The 20,363-nt window shown below is 36.1% G+C and overlaps 1 protein-coding gene across 1 annotated transcript in view; it reads right to left on the reverse strand.

Annotated features, from left to right (window-relative positions):
• Positions 1–20,363, reverse strand: part of LOC103256010 (serine/threonine-protein kinase ULK4-like) — a gene marked incomplete at both ends in the record, with an annotated part of 171,121 nt that overhangs the window by 119,882 nt on the left and 30,876 nt on the right. Inside the window, one exon of the mRNA XM_021710388.1 lies at positions 15,437–15,485. Coding sequence (XP_021566063.1) covers positions 15,437–15,485 — 49 coding nt within the window. The remainder of the gene's footprint in view (positions 1–15,436; positions 15,486–20,363) is intronic.

Genomic DNA, 20,363 nt, shown 5'->3' on the forward strand with positions numbered 1-20,363 from the left:
AAAAAAAGTAAAACTGCAAGCTGTGACAAGTGCTCTGAAGAAGTACAGGGTGCCCTGGCAAAGGCATCTAACCCAGTCAGGAAAGACTAGGAGAAGAGGAACAAGTGGAAGTTAGTTAACTATGACAGGAGAGCAGAAAGTTTTCCAAGTGAAGGAAGGTCAGACGCATACAATCTATGGGAAAGGGAATAGAGAAAGTACACACTTCCGTTTGTGAATACTGTATATCATACAAACTACAATACTCCATGCCCAGCAAAGTGGTCCCTTCCTACTGGAAGCGGACCCTAATCACCCTGTATCAGAGAGGTGGCACCACTGTGGGCTCTGTTATAACTTACACTGTATTGTATTACAACTGTTGATTTATGCCTGTCTCTGAAGCAAACAACAAGCTCACTGAAGTCAAGACCCGTGCATTCTTCTCTTTAACTCCAGAAGTGCTGACAAGTCAGTTGACTGACTGACAATGTATAACATGAGTCATACAAAAAACTTCCACATGATAACACTTTCCATTTATTTCTCTTCTTGACACACTCCCAGGAAACAGAGGTAGTTCTGGTTGAGAAGATAAAACCACATGACTGTTATTTTTCACAAGGAAAACTGATAAATAGATAACCACTCAAATCAAGGGAGTAGGAAAAGAACAAAATAACACTAATGTGAAAAGAAAAATGAATAAAGATGTTTCATAAAGAATTAATATAATATAATACAATCAGTGGAACTGGTAAATCCCCAAGAGCTAGTTCTTTAAGGGGAAAAACTCATTAAGTTATTAGTAAATAAAACACTAGCTATCTTACATAAACAACATGGGAGAAGTCACAAATATATCAAATTATGAAGAAATGAAGAAGATTAGGCTAATAATACATATTAAAATATATATTCATATGATACAAATCAAACAAATAATGAAATGGATAATAGTCTAGAAAAAAATAAAATTTCCATGATAAAGAAGAAAAATGTTATTTTAGAGATAATAGAAAATAAAATTACAAAGCTGTCAAAAATAGAGGAAGAAAGACAAATCTGTACAGAAAAATTCCAAACAACTTATATAGATACTCTGTCTTCAAAGAGGTAGAGTTTAATTTCCCATTCTTTGAGTGTCAGAAATGCTTAGAAATTTACTTCCAAAAAATAAAGTATGGAACCGGGAGGGGGAGGGTGGCGGAGAGGAGTAACTTTATAGTAGAGAAACCCGAAAAACCTCAGCCACATAAGCAAGGTTAACATTATCAATGACAAATCATGTTGACTGCATGTACCCTTGAGTCCTTGATATGATGTAATAAGAATAACATCTTATCTCTGTCATTTTCTTCCCAAACCCATAATGCCTATATCATCATGAGAAAAAGAAAAATGGTTACACATGAATTAAGAAACATTCTTTAAAACACAAGTGCTACTCAAAACTACCAAGGATATCCGAAAATGAAAGTCTAAGGATATCCAAAAAGGAAAGTCTGTTAAATAAAAATTTAACAATGACAAAACTAGGTAAGTACATACAGGAACTTACTATACTATTTTTGTAACCTTTCTGTAAATCTAAAGCTACAATAAAATGAAAAGTGATTTGATTTCTTAAAAACGGTCAAAGAACTAGAATCTCCTAAAAATGAAGCATAACCATATAGTTTTGGAGCTAAATTTTTTAAACAAATTTTCTATGAAGACCAATAAGGTTTCTACACTTTATTTAAACTGGTAAAATGTAAGTAATAAAATACAGTAACTTATGTATTTATAATATGATGCTGAGAGTAACCTCTAACAAATTTATACAAAGAAAATAAACACTCAAAAACACCACAAATCAAAGTGAAATTCTAAAAAATGTTCAAGCAATCTGCAGAAAAGCAAGAAAAAAGAAAATAAAGAAAAAACAAAAGGAGAAAATAATAACCCAAAAAGTAAAATGGCAGGCTTAATACCTAACACATCAATAATTACATTAAATATAAAACTATACCACTGAAAGGACATATTCAAGGAGTAGATTAAGAAGTGGTCCAACTATATGCTACCTACAAGAAGCTCATTTAAAATATAATAAAAATAGGTTGAGCATTAAAACAAAGAAAAAAGACATACCATATAAGCATTCATGAAAAGAAAGCACATGTGGCTACATTGATATCAGAAAAAGTAGACATCAAAGGAAAGTAATTAATAAGAATATAGAGAGACCTTATATAATAACAAAATGGTAATTCACCAAGAAGACATAATAATCATATATATATATGATACTAAGCAACAAAGTACAAAACACCGATACACAAACTAGAAGAGAGGAAAAAAGGAGAAACAGATCCAGTGTTGAAAACCTCAACACTCCTATCTGCTCAATTGATAGAACTGGAAGGAAAATTAGCAAGGATATAAAAAATTCAACAACACCATCAACCAACAAGATCTAATTAACATTTATGCAACATTCCAAAGAGTAATAGTAGAATACATATTCCTTTCAGGCATCCATAAGAACAAAGATAAAACAAACCTAAAAAAATTTACATACATTAAACTATGCATACACATTGTACCAATGTAGATTTTCTGGTATTGATACTGCCCTATCATTAGTAAGATACAACCACTGGAGGAAACCAGATGAAGTACAGGGGATCTTTCTGTACTATCTCTGCAACCTCTTAAGAAATTATAAGTATTTCAAAATATAAAGTCAAAAAATTAGTAGATAATACAATTACAGACCAATTTCATTTACAAATATTTATTTTAAAATCCTAAAATATATGCATAAGTCCAGCACAACATGAACAATAATACTGCACCACACTGCAACTATTCAATAGGTATGTAGTGAGTGGCTCCTTGGTACCTAAGGCTACTGCATATCAGATGCCAGATGAGGCTAAGGAGACAGACACAATCTATTATCCTCACAGGACTATTTTAGATGAGGTAGAGAAGAAAGATCTCTATACACATAGAAGGGTGAGAAGCACTCAACCATGCACAGAAATGGGAGAAAAGGTGATAGTAAAAGCAAAGATCCTAAGACAGGGAGAAAGTAGGCCTATTCAGTAAACTAAGAGGTCCCTGTGGTGAAAGCATAGTCAGGAAGGGAAAGAGAAAGAGGACAAGAGGCAAGGGTGGCAGCCACAGTCAGATCATGTAGGGTTATGTAAGAATTGAACTGTATGATGTATGTAATTGGAAGCCACTAAAATAGAAGTATACTACTGTGAATTTCCTGCATAAAACATAAAGTGGTATAAAGTACATTTCTTTATGTACTTTATTTAAAATTCTGATATAGATGAAAAAATGGATTGTAAGAAGCTTATAAGATGTGCCTGTCACATGTAAATAGAGCATATGTGTTAAACATGATTAGAAATGGATAAAAGAACCAAAAAAGATACCTAATATTCATGAGTCATTAAGCATACATGAAACATCTGGACCCTAAATATTCATAATACACTAAATACACAGAAGGTACCAATTATGCAGCATAAATTAAGTTTTAATTAAGCCTCACATTGGTGATATCTATTCAGGCCCTGTGTGTTCTTTGTCTAAGAAACACAAATAAAATTCATGCATGTGCAGCAAGTTCATTGTTAAGCAACTGCCAGGGGCAATGCTACATGTCTCTGTGTCTCTTTATACAGCAAATATGTGTTACTGGCCTGGGATACTTTCCATCTGTGGACATTCTTTCCCAAATTTCAACTCTGAAGGGTCAGGTGTGGTGGCTCATGCCTGTAATCCCAGCACTTTGGGAAGTGGAGGTGAGAGGATTGCCTGAGCCCAGGGGTTCAAGATCAGCCTCAGCAACTTGTTGAGACTTTATCTCCACAATAAATCAAAAAATTAGCCAGGTGTGGTGGGGCAGGCCTGTAGACCCAGCTCACTTAGAAGGCTGAAGCAGAAGGATTGCTTGAGCCCAGTAGGTTGAGGCTGTGGTAGCAGTGAGCGTGCCACTGCACTCCAGTCTAACAACCTCTGAAACTCTGAAGAAAGCTGATGCACAGTAGACAAAGAGAGTAAATATGAGTACATTATTTCCTAGGATTCAGGCAGGGTGCACTTCACCCTGCTTGAATCTTACCTAAAATGCACTCTTTTGCTTTGTCCCTTGCTTCTCATTGTATGTACTTAATTGATTTAATAAATCATATGATGTGAGTTTTTTTATTTGATCTATAATTCTTTATGTTTAATGAGCTCTCGGCTATTTTGTCCAGTAGTATATTTGGAGGTGACCATTACAGTAACATAATTACCTACATGACAGTAGGTAGATTGGAACAAGTTAAAGATATGTATTATAAATTCTACACCAACCACTAAAATGAAAAAAATACACAATTAATCCAAAAGAAAGCAGGAAAAAAGACAAAAAAAAAATCAGAAAGTACAATAGAAAGGAGTAACATGATGGTAGATTTAAATATGATAATATCAGATGTTAAATGAAAATGTGTTAAATTTTTAAAAAGGGCAAGCCCCTAACTATATTTATCTTCAAGGAAAAAACTTTAAACATAAAGGCATTGATAGGTTAAGAGTTAAAGGATAGAAAAAGATATGTCTTACTAATACTATATAAAGAAAGTTGCAGTGATGATACTGATATTCCATAAAATAGATTTCAGGACAAAGAATACAAGCTGGTGCAAAGCGGCTCATTTCATTAATGATAAAGGTATTTGTTCATCAAGATGACATAAAATTCTAAATTTAATGTTTACATGGAATAACAGAACTTTGAAACAGAAAACAAAACTGATATCACTGAAAGGGGAAATAGTGAAAGTCACAATTATAGTAAGTCTCTATCACCTCTTCTCAAGTCAGACAAGCAGACAGAAATCCAGATAAAGATAACAGTCGACTTGAACAACAATAACAACATATTTGACAAAATTGACATTTATAGAACACTCCAACAAACAAGAGAAGAATATACATTTTTTTACACATGTAAATGGAATTATTTACCAAAATAGACCATATACTGGACCATAAAATTGTACAGGATGGAAATCATGCAAACTATGTTCTCTAACCACAATGTAATTAAATTGAAAGCAATTTTAAAATATCTGGTAGTCCCCCTAAATACTAGAAAACTAAGTAACACCTCTAAATAATCTATGAATCAAAGATAAAATCACACAGAAAATTAGAAATTAAGCTGAACCTAAGTGACCATGAAGACATATATCAAAATTTGGGAGACAGATCTAAGGCAGTGCTTAGAGGGAAATTTTAGTAGTAAATGATGACACTAAAAAACAGACATCTCAAACCAATAGCCTAGGCTTCTACCTTTAAAAAACTAGAATAAGGGCAAAAACTAATTCCAGAAGAAATATAATAAAGAGTAAAATTAATGAAATGGAAAACCAAAGCAAAAAATGAGGCAGGGCATTGTGGCGCAAACCTGTAATTCCAGCATGTTGAGAGGCAGAGGTGAGAGAATTGCCTGAGCTCAGGGGTTCGATGATCAGCCTGGGCAACTTGGCGAGACCTCATCTCTACAATAAATCAAAAAATAAGCCAGGCACGGTAGTGCACGCCTGTAGTTCTAGCTACTTGGAAGGCTGAGGTAGAAGGATCGCCTGAGCCCAGCAGGTCAACACTGGGGTGGCCATGAATGTGCCAATGCACTCCAGCCTGGGTGACAGAGTGAGACTCCAACTCAAAAAAAAAAAAAAAAAATCAATAAAACCAAAAGCAAATGACAGGATTTCATTGCTTTTTTATGGCCGAGTAATATTCCATTTTGCATATATGCCACATTTCTTTTATCCATTCATCTGTTGATCAACAGTTAGATTATCTTGGCTAATGTAAACAGGACTTCAATAAATATGGGGTGAAGGTATCTGCAATATATGGATGTTCTTTCCTTTGGATAAATATTCAGTAACGAGTATGCTGGGGCATATGGTAATTCTATTTTTAGCTCCTTAAGGAACCACCACACTGTTTTCCATAATAGCTGTACTAATTTGTATTCATACCAACAGTTCATAAGTGTTTCCTTTTCTCTGCATCCTCATCAGCATTTGCTATATTTTGTCTTTTTGATAACTGTCATTCTAACAGGATTGAGGTGATATCTCACTGTGGTTTTGATATGCATTTCCCTGATGACTAGTGATTTTGAGCATCTTTCATACGCTTGTTGGCCATTTGTATTTCTTCTTTGGGGTCTATTCAGAGCCTTTGCTCATTTTTAAATTTGATTATTTGGTGTTTTGCTGTTGAGCTGTTTGAGTTCATTATATGTTCTGGTATTTGTCCTTTGTCAGACGAATAGTTCCAAATATTTTCTCTCATTTTACAAGTTGAGACTTCAATCTGTTTATTATTTCCCTTCTGTGCAGGAGCTTTTTAGCTTGATATAGTACATTTTGTCTACTTTTTGTTTTTGTAGCTTACCCATAAACTCTTTCCCTAGACCAAAGTCCTGAAGTATCTCCCCTGTTTTCTTCTAGTAGTTTTATAGTTTCAGATCTCACATTTAAGGCTTTAATCCATTTTGAGTTCATTTTTTTAATATGGTGAGGGAGGTCTCAAGTCATCATAATGATAGATTAAATCAATAAGCACAACAACTCGATGTTGGTGAGAAGTGGGGAAAGAGATAAGCTGTTTTGTACTAATTCCTTACAATAAAATTATTTTGTAACAAAGATTTACAACTTCATTATGAAACCACAAATGTATAAATAAAAGAAGAATTAACATTTTATAACCTTTTTGAGAAGTATTTTCCTAAGCATGTTGGAAAACACAGAAGCTGTACGAAAAATGACTGGTAAATTTTACCCTAATATTAAAAAGCAAATATCAAAATGCAAACAATTGACAATCTAAAAGACTGACAGTATTCAGTTGTGCTAAGAATGTGGCAAAGCTTGATATTATAACCATGCAGTAAAATTTATATGACCATTTGGATGCATATGCTTTGGTGTAACAATTCAGCTTTCAAGAACTTATCATATAGAAATTCAGGTAAACAAATAGATTCTGTTCAGTGTTCCACATATTAGCAGAAAGTTGAAGGGGAGACTTGAAATGTCCATCAATGGAGATGGTCTAAATAAATCATGATAACATAATAAAATATTGCATTAAGTAGAATAAAGAATATAAATGGGCATATACATGCATGCATGTGCACACACACCCCGATGCTGATGCCATGGACATTATAAAGTAAGATAGATATAAAATAGAATATTCAAATATGAGAATATAGTCTCATTTTTGAAAAAAGATGAAACAGATATAATACATGTATAGAAAATAATCAGGCGAATACACATCCAGCTGAAAGTCTTGAAATTAGGAAAGACCACCACATGCTGCATTAGGCATTTCTGTGTTGTTTAAACCTTTTAGGATGCATTGCTTGTCACCAAAACAGATAAGCCTAAAATTTCTATGTAATATCTTGCCCTTACTGACTGCATCAGTCTTTCTCCAATTTGGTACCTCTAATAAATCCAAAATGCAATTTCACTCGCTAGAGCTATTTTAAAAGCTCTACTTTTTCCATAAATCTGTAAACTGATTTAGTAAATCAGATTTCCTGGCTCAGTCTAAAAATCCTTTGCAGCTCTGGGTAAGCACATAAATTTTGCTTTTTCTTGCTCATCCAAGAAAACAAATGCAAAGAGCATCAAAAGAAAATGCTAATAGATGCTTGTTGCTTTATTTAATCAAAACTAGTAACTTTTGACTGACATTTCTACTTTCTTAAAAAGTGGGTATTCTCAGTTTTGTTCATGAGTAAACTTTATGGGGTCCTATGTTACTAAAGAATTTTGAGAAAAAGTAATATTCATGGATTCTACACTGAGAATGAGTAATCAATGATTTTACACTAGGCTCTTCCAGTAATTCTTTGCATTTACCACCAGTCATTTTACTTCTTTCCATCTATCAAAGGGCTCCAAATTACATGGTTTGCAGTGTGTGATTGGGCAGTGTCTGACCACAGTAAGCATTTTATTTTTTAACACAAGCCTGAAACCAAAGCTGGCCAATAGCCAATGTTTTAGCATTCCCAGATTGTCTAGAGTTAGAGAAGAAGTGCCACTTGCCATGGCCAACACCCAGGAAGCCGCAATCACTGCCTTTTGTGAGTATGTCACACTGAAGAACACTGGACCTTCCTACTATTTCATTTCCCAATTCCTCAATTAACTAGAAGTAAAACCTGGAAAACAAAGGCTTATGATCTTGGGAAGTACATTATTTCAAAACTTATCACTTACACTTCTATGCCTCTTAACTAGACTGTCATCTTTAGAGAGAGGGAAGGATGAAATGTACTATTTCCTCCAAGTGAAGGCCAAGACTTAGAACAGCACTAGAAACAAGAATAATGATGATAAAACTCTAGATCCCACTGGTTTGGAAGAAGCTATATGTAACACATTCTCAATATGTGTCCTGTGATTGGCAAAAGATATATTAAGGTTTATTTTAACTTTCTTTCATTGGGTATAATAAGTGGTTTCTACCTTACTACAATCTATCTTTATTGAGCCAATTATGCAGAAATTAGTTATGCTTTATTTAGCTTGTTTACTGATGTAAGTTTATATTACATTTACTCAGCAAACATGAAACTGACCAGTTTCAAGTCATTATTCAGTTGTTACATGAGCAACTGCACTTCATTCAATACAATATCAACAGATTATACCTAACCCTAGAAAGTCATTTTGCAAACAGAGATTTATGCCATAAGCTACCAAGAATAGATCTGTATAAATCTATTTCCATTCCCAAAAAACACCTTACATATTCTTTAGTAGCAGTATATGTTGGCAGTGTATAAAATCTTCTTCGTATACAATAGGAATTTGTTATGTGGCTCCATTCCTCAATCTACAAAAGGCTTGAATGGGTTTAAATGCAGTTTGAAGAATGAGATTTAGCTTCTGCATCTGACAAGTATTTTTTGTATAAGTTTAAAAGTATCTTCCTAAGTTAAACATTTTGAAATTTTATTCAAATCTTGTGTTCTGTTTTAGAAATGTTTGCCCATGTACACAGCTGAATCCTGTCAATGGCATATTGGACACAAGCATGTAGCTTCCTTAAATTATAAGAAACTTGTCTTTTTAACAAACTCTAAGAATCAATTCATATTGGTTGAATTGCAACTAGAGTGGAGAAAGCAGTTTTATAAACCTGATGAATCCACAGGATTGAAACATTCCTTAAATGTAATGTAGCAGTCAGTCTATACAACTTTGGTGTCTCAGTGATTAAATCCTTTAGGCTTCAGGGGTCCATAAAGAGACTCTTCTTCTAAAAATACAGTTGACTTGAAAGATTTACAAAGCTTGCTTCAACTGCTATCCTCAAGAATTGTTAAAACAATATAATTGTCAAACTAGTGTATTGCTAATCCCATTTTTATTGTTAACATTTGCCACTGAAATTGCTCTTTAATTGTTTGTTTTGGAATAGATACATAAAATATCAAGACAGCGATGTTTTGGCACATATTGGAAAATCTGCCATGAATAAAGATTTTTTCCCAATAAAATAGAGTTTTCCTATATTACTTGGCATTAAAATGACTTACTGAAGTAGGCCAAAACATAAACCACTGAAATAAAATGAGAAAAGATTAGAGTTATAGCAAAATCCAAAGGCTGATACATACAAATTCACACCTAAGACACATTTACAAGCAACTTATATTCTTTGGAAAGTGACAAAGTTAAAAAAAAAAAAGAGTGTCCTCTATCCTGTGCACCCAGCAATTCTGCACTCAAAAGCCAAGCCATCAGGTCTTCAGATGGCTCACGTTTTTCAGGAACCCACATTTCCTAGGCAGATCCAGACTGCCTTCGTGTGGTAGACCCTGAAGACTGTGTATACTACAAATGCATTCAGCTTAATTCAATGCATGCTGCCTGAGCCTCCAATCCCTGACAAACAGCTGCCTATGCTGACAATGATAATACAGAGGTCTCACTCAGATGGGCCCTGTCAGGAAAGCGGCGGTCAGCTCCCACAACAGCAATGTTTTGTAAGTAATAAGCCACACGCTTTCTCCACAGTGTGGCCTGCCAAGAGTAGGGAACTTGCAGCTGGAGCTCAGGATTGAAAACATTCTGCCAGCTCTCTGCCCTGAATGTGGTGGTGGAACTCCTGGGACTTCAGATCAGACTTCTGAGGCCAGCTCTGTCCTTTACGTTGCCTTTCTTTGGCTGACCTCAAAGATCTCATTAATTAAAGCTTGTGGGAACCCCCAGAAACCACCCTTCACCCTGTTTCAGTAATCTAGTAACTGAAGGATCGTGGACACTCACATTTCCACGATATGCCTGTGATCCTAGCCTGATTCTCACCGAATCTCCAACTTGTGGCTGATGCGTCCACCTCCTCATTGCACTTACATCCTGCAGTATAGGGGCTATAAAGGACTTTTTTTCCCCAAACAGATGTCAGTGAAAAATGACGGTGTTCATAAGTTTGGAAAGAAGAGCTTTATTTCTCATAAAGGTTGCAGGCTGCAGGCAGTTATTCTGACAGGCTGGAAGGTATAACAATTCCATCTAGAAGCAAAAAACAGGCACTTGGAGGAAAGGGTAAAGAGAAGAGGAACGTATGCTGAAGGAACTGTCTAAGTACACATATTCAACAAGTTATAGGAGAAACCATGAATATTCATGAAGGAGTAGTACACACATGCATAGTGGGCTAACATGCATGCAACATGCATCCCATGATCACTTTGTGGTGGAGATGTAACATTTAAATGTATTACAATCTGACTCTGTACATCAAGAGTTGAAGAAGGTAAAGAAGAAGGCTACAGACTGGTCAGAACCATTCTGCGGTCTCTGGTGTCTTATCAGGAAGGAATGCCAGTAGGTTGTTGTGTTGAAACCACAGAAGGGCGGGGCAGCATCGGATCAGGCAGTTGGTTGATATCAGTGACGGAGCAAATCCTTCAAAAGGGCTGGTTCCTGTTTAACACTTAGGGAAGAAAGACTAATGGTAGTTAATGAGGTAGGAGGTATTTGTATCCAACCTCCTATCCAGTCACCACTGGGAACTAAGTTTTTAAAGTTTCTCTGGGGTCCCTGTTGCCAAGAGGGGTTTCTTCCAGTCATCTGGGGGGCTTAGGATTTTATTTTTATTTCTCATAAGGGATACTGATTTTAAAGAGCATAAATTATTTGTGAAGCCAAACAAATATGAAATGACCACAGCATAAAGCCCTGCAGGATTTCATCCTAAACTACTCTTTAGCTTCATTTCCTACCATTTCTCCATGATCCTGTTATGCATTCAGGCACATCTAAGGACAGTAAGCCCTGCCTGCCCAAGATTCCACATTCATAGATTGAAAATACTTGGCAAAGAAAAAAATAATAATGGTACAAAAAAATACAAATAAAAACACAACATAACTACCTAGTATTTACAATGTATTAGCTATTACAGGTAATCTAGAGATGATTTAAAGTTTATGAGAAGATATGCAAGGGACTTGAATATCTGTGGATTTTAGCATGGGGGTGGTTCCTAGAACCAATTCCTCTTGGATACTGAGGGACAACTAGACTCAGCATTGAGTATGCCCACCTAGCCTTAACAATCCCAAGTTGCCTCTCCCTCCCCTCAAAATATCTTCTACTTTTTCCTCAAGGCCCTCTTCAAAGGTCACTTCTTCTGTAAGACTCCCCTCCCTACACTCAGCAGAGTTGGTCACTTCCTCCTTCAGGGTCCACAGCTTTCTATATCTTCCTTCATAAAAGTTCCTACTATGCTCCTACTCAGTTGTATGTTTATATACCTCTCTCTTCCTGCAACATGAATTCAGAGGGCCTGCACATTAGCCATCCAGACAGGAAGTAGCATTGTGCCCCATGAGTAGGCAATGACAACTGGAGATAGCTTTCATTTTAATTAATTTCAATTGGTTATTTACTTCAACAGTTTGAATCCATACTTGGAGCTCTTGGGCTACCATAACTCCAGAAATGCCTGCTCTGCCTAAGATTTCTAAATGGCTATTTTGTACAGATAGGGCATTAAAGTCAGAACTGTGCTCCCTTCACCTTTACTTGTTTCCATGCCCACAAGAAAAACAGAAGCTGCCAGGAAAAACAATTCCTGCCCATCAGACGAGATAGGCTCACTGTCTTAATGAAAGACATCTGGGAGAGGATGCACTGTTGGTAAGGGCACATCATAGAAGGAACTCTAGAAAGGAAGAAGGAAGTTACAAAGCCTGTAAGCAGGTTTCTTCTTTTTCCTTTTTTTTTTTTTCCAGGAAGGCGAGAAAGTAGGATTTGAGAGAACAGAAAAGCTCCCAGAGTGGGAGGAGACCCAAGAGGATTGCCTGTAAGCAGGTTTTAAGTACATAAGACAGAAGCAGGAAAACAGTTATGGGCTAAAATAAAGGGGAAAAGTCATTAAGTGGTCACATAGACCACCACAGAAATGAGTCAAATAGTGCGTTGTTTTTGTTTTTGTTTTGATGCAAGGCCAGAAGGCACAAGTACTAGCCAAGCACATAGGACCCACAAAATGTTTTCATTATTCCTTGCTCTAATAAGGTCACTGCTAGAATCAGCCATCTATATGCCACACAATACCTAGTCCCTTGAACTCAGAAACCAACCAAATTGAAGTATATACTGTGTTTTTATGAATCTAGAAATCCATCAGTTTTAAGAAGCACCACTATTTTACCAAGCACTAAGAAAAAAAAATGCTGCCAATTAAACCACGACATGGTTGCTTATTACCTAGAATTTGTATTTTCTTTTTATTGAAAGAGCTCTTTAAAACTTATTCAGACAGAGATTTTTATAACATATCATTTTTAGGCATTTATAAAAAGGAAAATAAAAGTGAAATAAATTGGTTAAGGCAATGACAACCAGGTCACCTGGCTTAAAGCAACTGTAAAACACCATTGATTTGGAAAGTATATCTCAGTTTCAGAAATGTTAAAATCTGGAAGAAAAAATGTGCATCATAGAATCAATGAAATACTGTATTATGTCTAGCTCAGTGACAAAAAATTTTAAAGGACAAGGTAATGGTTCACAGAATACTGCTGTGAACTATTTCATTGATTAAAATGTATTTATACAGAGAAAAAAGTTGAGATTATTCAATTCAAGAAAGACAAAAGTAGAAAAGGAATTTAATAATGTTCTTCAAGAACATCAAAGTACTGCCCCACAAAGCAGTAGTTTCCAACTCTTTTCTTTTGTACTTTTTAGCAGCAGAACCTCTTTTTAAAATAATATCCTGGCCTGGCGCGGTGGCTCAAGTCTGTAATCCCAGCACTTTGGGAGGCTGAGACGAGATGATTGCCTGAGCCCAGGGGTTCAAGACTGGCCGGGGCAACTTGGCGGGACCTCATCTCTACAATAAAATTAAAAAATTAGCCGGGTGTGGTAGCATGTGCCTGTAGTTCTGGCTACTTGGAAGGCTGAGATGGAAGGATCGCCTGAGTCCAGGAGGTCAACACTGGGGTGGCTGTGAGCGTGCCACTGCACTCCAGCCTGGGGGACGGAGTGACACTCCAACTCAAATAATGATGATGATGATGATAATAATAATATCCTACAAGAAACCTGAGCATAGAGCTGTTACGATTAGAGTAACAGCATCATCCCATATAGGCCTGTGAGGCTGTAGACCTCAGGACTAGCTAAAATCACAACCTAGAGAGTAGACATCACCTTCTACCCACTTCCTATGATGGCCACACCACAATGACAAGGGTTTAAAGTGTAGCATTAATCAACTAGTTAAACATTTATCATTGTTTGTAAAATATGAAACACTTGCTAGATGTTTAATCAAGTATGGAGGGGTTTTGGTAACCCACAAGAAGGAATTTTTTTATGTTGAGATTTTAGATCTTCGGATGATTACCAAAGGATAGGATGGGAACTTTCTGTTGGTCACAAAAGGAGCTATATTGACCTTACCAGGTTAGAAGCCCTCCAAACACAGTAAGAAGATGAATCACATTGACCCAGGAAGGCCCATTCTAGCTCTAGAATGCCTACAACATCAGCCTCTTTTCAAATGCATGCCAACTGTAGCTGAGTTTAGACAGCTTTACTCTTGCCCCATGCCCAACCATGTGGCCAAACTTAGCAATCTGCTGCACCACTGTCCTCCAAAACAAAACAACTCTGTAACAAGTAATATGCATCCTACTGAAGGTGGGGAGACACACATACCACTAGGCAAAACTTTAAGATTCCCATCAGACAGTTCTTGATCTCCACATTTCTTCATCTCCATTTTCTCTATCCCCTCTCCTGATACCATCTCTAAAACGCCCTTTAACTATTCTAAGCAATTCAACCCAGGTTCTGACCTCACATTATCTACTCAGCAAGGCAGTTGTCTGTCATCTCGACATTCGGGAATACTAGCCACTCCCACCCCTACTCCCTGTCCAATGCAAATAGCTTAGCAAACCCAGTTAGCTCTTCTGAAAGGGAAAGGGTGATCTGCAGCTAGGAAAAATAAAGTTTTCACCATATGAGCACAACAGCACACAAACAATTGGTAGAATAATATTTTAAGATGATTAAGAAAATTTTATTTTCTACTTGTAGGGCTATCACAGCTAATGCTCCTCCACTGATGACCAAGGTAGGTCGGGCTGATCTGGCTGGGAAAATGTCTCCTTTGTCCCTTCTGCTGTCAGTGAGCTATGAAGGTAAAGTTCTTAGTAAAAGGGGATAACACACTCAAGTACAAGAAAACCTTTCTTTGGTCATGGGCACTTGCTTGCTACGAGCATCAACTCAATTTTCAGCCTAATTCACAGATCTGCATTTAATATAATTAGGGATTTATCTTTACACATAAGAAACAAAGATGGAAGATTTTCTTTAACAGATGGTTTTCAATTAAGTTGAAAGTATTCTGTTACTAGAAAAATGATGGAAGCTAAGCTATTCTAAGTTCTGAAGAGGCCAACTTTCTGACTATAGGCATAAAACTGCTGAGCTGGTACCCAAAAGCTACAGAGTCAGAGGGCTTCATACAGAACACCAGAAAATTCACAGTAAAGTATAGCAATAATCATTCTCTCTCCCCGCCCCACCATTTCTGCAAACCTCAAATAATCTATGTTAGAAAACATATATTGTTTAATATAATAGAACTAAAACATAAAGAATTTGTGAAAAGAGGGCAGATCATTAAACATTGTCCCTATATAACTTCAGAGCCTGACATCCCTTTACAGATAAGAAAGCTGAATTTCAGTGACATGATAAAGAACATAAAATTTACTTCAGGGCAGAATTAGGGCTAACAATTCAACCTTACAACTTGGTCAAAATTTTTAAAACTTCAAAATTTCACTTGAGTTTCAACTCCACATTTCTTTTCTTACCAGAATTACTTCAAAAATGAGTGGGATCAGTCTGCTTTCTTCCACAAGTCTGTTAAAAAAAAGATGAAAAGATAACCACACATTAGACAATTATATTTAAACTGTTGCCTTGATATGGAGCACTGCAGCCCCTATGGTTTATTGCTAAATTTCTATGACTGAGAAATACTATGATTAAATGCTAATTTTTTTAAAACATTGAACTAGAGCTATTAAACACAAGAAATATGAGGTTTCTTTGCAAATGACGACTGATAGACTTACTGATCTGTAGCAAGTGAAATCTCAAATAGGTTGATATTTTAATATAAAAATTAATTAAAATTCACAATTATCATAAAGACTATCAAAATAGGTAATGCCAGCTAAAATAATGTAACCAACCTTCCCTGTGTAATTAAATCGTAAGCATGCCACACAGTAATTTTTTATATATGCCTCATTAGCTGTCTCCTCAGCATTAAGGAATTAATGTACAATGAATTTTAATAATCTTTACTTTTTTAAAAATTGGACACCAATCACTCAGTAGACTCTAGGCACATTCTCTCATCCAATGTAGTTATAAATTATCATCAATTATAACAGCAGAAATTTTTTCATGCAATTTAAGAGAAAACAACTTTGATATAACCTAAACCATTCAAAAGTCATAGTTTTTATTAAGAACAATACTTGAATCTCTAAATACTCCCTTAGTCCAGAGTTTAGAAATTTTTTTTTCTGTAATGGGTCAGATATTAAATATTTCAGGTTTTGCAAGCCACACTGTCTCTATAGAAACTGTTCAACTCTGTTACAGTAAAGTAAAAGCAGCCATAAATAATACATAAACAAACAGGTATAAAACTTTATTTACAAAAAACAAGCAATAGGCCATGTTTAGCACAAGCTATAGTTTGCAGACTCCTGCATCAATCCATATAAAAACATTCTTTTTTACCATTTTATTAGGGATTAACTTTGTATAATAATAGACTACAGAACCTAAAACAAGTTTCATATGTAATAGATGTGTGCAGTTTGTCTATTTCACAGAAAACACCACGTGGATAAAAAGAGAATTTTATCATCTAGCCTCCCAGGAATTTGTTTGTCTATGACAATACATTGATAAAAGAAAAGCCTATGAGACTAACCAGAAAAGATCACAGTGTTTACAAATACTTCTTATGGGAAAGTGAGACACAGAAAGATTTCCCAAAGACTAAAACACTTAGAAAAGCTTATCTTGATGTCTAGCAAAAATAAATGTGATTATTGTTCATTGCAGCACTATTTATAATTGCCAAGATATGGAAACAATATTATTGCCCATCAGTGGATGAATAGATAGAAAAAAATGTGGTATATATACATAATGGAATACTAGTCAGCCTTTAAAAAACAGAAAATTCTGTCACTTGAGACATGAATGAATTATGCTAAGTGAAATAAGCCAGGCACAGAAAGACATATACTTCAGGATCACACTTATATGTGGAATCTAAAAAAGTCAGACTCATAGAACTAGGGAGAATAGTAGTTACCAGAGGAAATGGGGGTGGACAGGGAAAGGTAAGATATAACTCAAGGGGTACAAAGTTCAGTCAGAAGGAATAAGTTGATAATAATGTAGTACATATTTTTAAGTTGTTAAAAGGGTAGATTATAAATGTTTATGTGAAGCAATGGATACGTTAACTAGTCTGCTTTAATATTTCCACAATGTAGATATGTATCATAATATCCCATTATGTACCATAAAATTATTATACAAAGATTATTGTATAATAATTACTTTGCCAATTAAAAATAAAAACAATTTTAAACGATGTTAAGAAAGTTTAAAAATAAATAAATGAGCCGGGTTCGGTGGCTCAGCCTATAATCCCGCACCTTTGGGAGGCTGAGGTGAGTGGATTGCCTGAGCCCACAGGTTTGAGACCCGCCTGGGCAGCGAGACCACATCTCTACAATAAATCAAAAAAATCAGCCGGGCATGGTAGCGCATGCCTGTATTTCCGGCTACTTGGAAGGCTGAGGTGGAAGGATCGCCGGAGCCCAGCAGGTCAAGGCTGCAGTGGCCAGGAGCGGCCACTGCACTCCAGTCTGGGTAACAGAGTGAGACTCCAACTCAAAAAATAAATAAATAAATGATTATTTCTGTAGTGTTCATATATTGGGGACAGGAAGGTTTTGATTACAAATATTAACTTCATTTATATTTTTTCACATCCTGAGCAACTGAAGGTTTAGATGTGAGGATGAGGCTCCTTATACTCCGTGCCTGGGTAGAAAAAGAAATACACAGGTTCAATATTTTGCACAACTTCAGGCCCTGTACATTCACAGTTTCTTCCTCAGCTGCTTACATAGTAACTATCTCTTGTCCTAAATTGGTCTTCTTACATTTTTATGATATATACTATTATTAGGCATGAGGTGAAATAGCCAAGCACCTCTCAGAGTTGCCTAGCAATCAAGCCAAGAAAGTCACAAGAACACAAATACCACTACTTATTTAATGACACCTGAAAGTTACAGTCTACCCCATCAGTTACATCCAGAGCATCCACTCACAATACCAGCTCTTTGATGATAGTATTTAAAAATATATTCTATTAAGATACAGCCATAATCAAAACAGTTTGGTATTGGTACAAGAACCAATATATAGGCCAATAGAATAGAGTTGAGATTCCAGAAGCAAAACCTCAATTTCTCAACCAACTCACCTTCAATAAAGCCTCTACCACTCATTACTGGGGAGAGGAGAACCTATTCAGTAAATGGTGCTGGGAAAACTGGCTGATCACATGCAGAATATTGAAACTGGACCCCTATCTATCACCATACACAAAGATTAACTCTAAATGGATCAGAGACCTAAATGTAAAACCTTAAACTATAAGAACCTTAGAAAATGCAGGAGACACTCTTATGGAAGTTGGAACTGGCAACCAATTCCTGATCAAAACCCGAAGTGACCATGCCATAACAGGTAAGACAGACAACTGGGACCTCATTAAACTGATAAGCTTCTGCAAAGCCAAAGAAACCATCAAGAGAGTGAAGAGACAGCCTACAGACTGGAAAAAAATATTTGCAAACTCCATGTCTGACAAAGGTCTAACATCAAGAATCTACAAGGAACTCAAACGTGCTGAAAAGAAAAAAACAAGCAGCCCCATTACAAAGTGGGCAAAAGATATGAATAGACACTTCTCAAAAGAAGACTTACAAGCAGTCAAAGATACATGAAAAAATGTTCAGACTCACTAGTCATCAAGGAAATACAAATTCAAACTACACTGAGATACCACCTAACTCCAGTTAGAATGGCCATCATCAATAACTCAAAAAATAACAGATGCTGGAGAGGATGTGGCTAAAGGGAAGACTTCTACACAGTTGGTGGGAGTATAAACTAGAACAGTCTCTGTGGAAAACAGTGTGGCGATTCCTAAAAGTTCTAAAAATCGACCTTCCATATGACCCTGCAATCTCCCTACTGGAATATACCCAGAAGAACTCAAATCACTCTAAAAAAAAGATACCTGCACACGTATGTTTATCACAGCATAGTTCACAATAGCAAGAACATGGAACCAACCATACTGCCCATCAAAAGAGGACTGGATTTTTAAAATGTGGTACATTACACAATGGAATATAGCATGGTACATTACACAATGGAATATTACACAGCCATGAAGAAAAACAAAATCATGAACTTCACAGCAAAGGGGATAGAATTAGAGTTTATAATACTGAGTGATCTTTCACAGAAACAAAGATCTGAGTATCACACGTTCTCATTCATAAGTGGAATTTGAACAGCTACCGTAATACCATAGGAAAAGGACTGACAGTAGCGGGAAACTGCAGGAGGAGGGGGTGAGGGGGAGTAGGGAGGTGGGATTGACAGTAGTCGATATCTGACTGGGGCGGGGGGCACACCTCATCAACAAGGGTACCTGCAACAACGAATATTTGTATACCTAACCCTGAATTATACCCCACAATTTTAAAATAAAAATTAAAAAAAAAAAGATACAACCACATAAAAATACCTTAATTCTTTCTTTAAAATTACAAATAATCCAAGCATAGTCACTCACGCCTGTAATCCCAGCACTTGGGAGGCCCAGGATTGGGTGGGGGAGGTAGATAGCCCGAGCCCGTATGTTCAAGACCAGCCTGGGAAACATAGTAAAACTTCGTCTCTAAAAAAAATTGAAAAAATTAGCCAGACATGGTGGCACATGCCTGTAGTCCCAGCTACTTGGGTTCCTTAGGTGGAAGGATCGCCTGAGCCCAGGAGGTTGAGGCTGTCGTGAGCCTTGATCATCGTGATTATGAAACTACACTCTAGTCTGAGTGACAGAGTTAGACACTCAAAAAAAAAAAAATTACAACGAGTCTTCTCTAGGTCTCCACATGACAAACAGGCAGGAATTACCTCTAAGTCTCCTTTGACTCTAAATTTTAACACTCTATCCTCACACAATGTTCTTTTAAACACCATCAAACATAATAATTTTTGTTCTTTGATTTGACTAACAGAATTTACAGACATGTAAATTATTCTCTGGTAAACAAAAAGGAAATCCAAGCTAAGTGAAAGTTTTTTAGTTTAAAAAAATTTCTAAGTTTTTTTCTATGACTTACCAGCTAATCTTAAACATAATTCCTACAGAACTCTAAAGCAAGTAAAGAACAAGTGTGATCCAAAAACATCTCAAAAATCATCAACCATGACCAAGTAGGCTTCATCCCCAGGATGCAGGGCTGGTTCAACATTTGCAAGACCATAAATGTCATCAAATACATCAACAGATATAAAAACAAAAACCACATGATTATCTCATTAGATGCAGAAAAAACTTTTGATAAAATCCAGAATTCCTTCTTGATAAAAACCCTCTAACTCCTAGGTATAGAA

The sequence above is a fragment of the Carlito syrichta genome, unplaced genomic scaffold (assembly GCF_000164805.1).
Source record: "Carlito syrichta isolate Samal-C Ts95f unplaced genomic scaffold, Tarsius_syrichta-2.0.1 Scaffold288837, whole genome shotgun sequence".
Taxonomy (NCBI): Eukaryota; Metazoa; Chordata; class Mammalia; order Primates; family Tarsiidae; genus Carlito; species Carlito syrichta.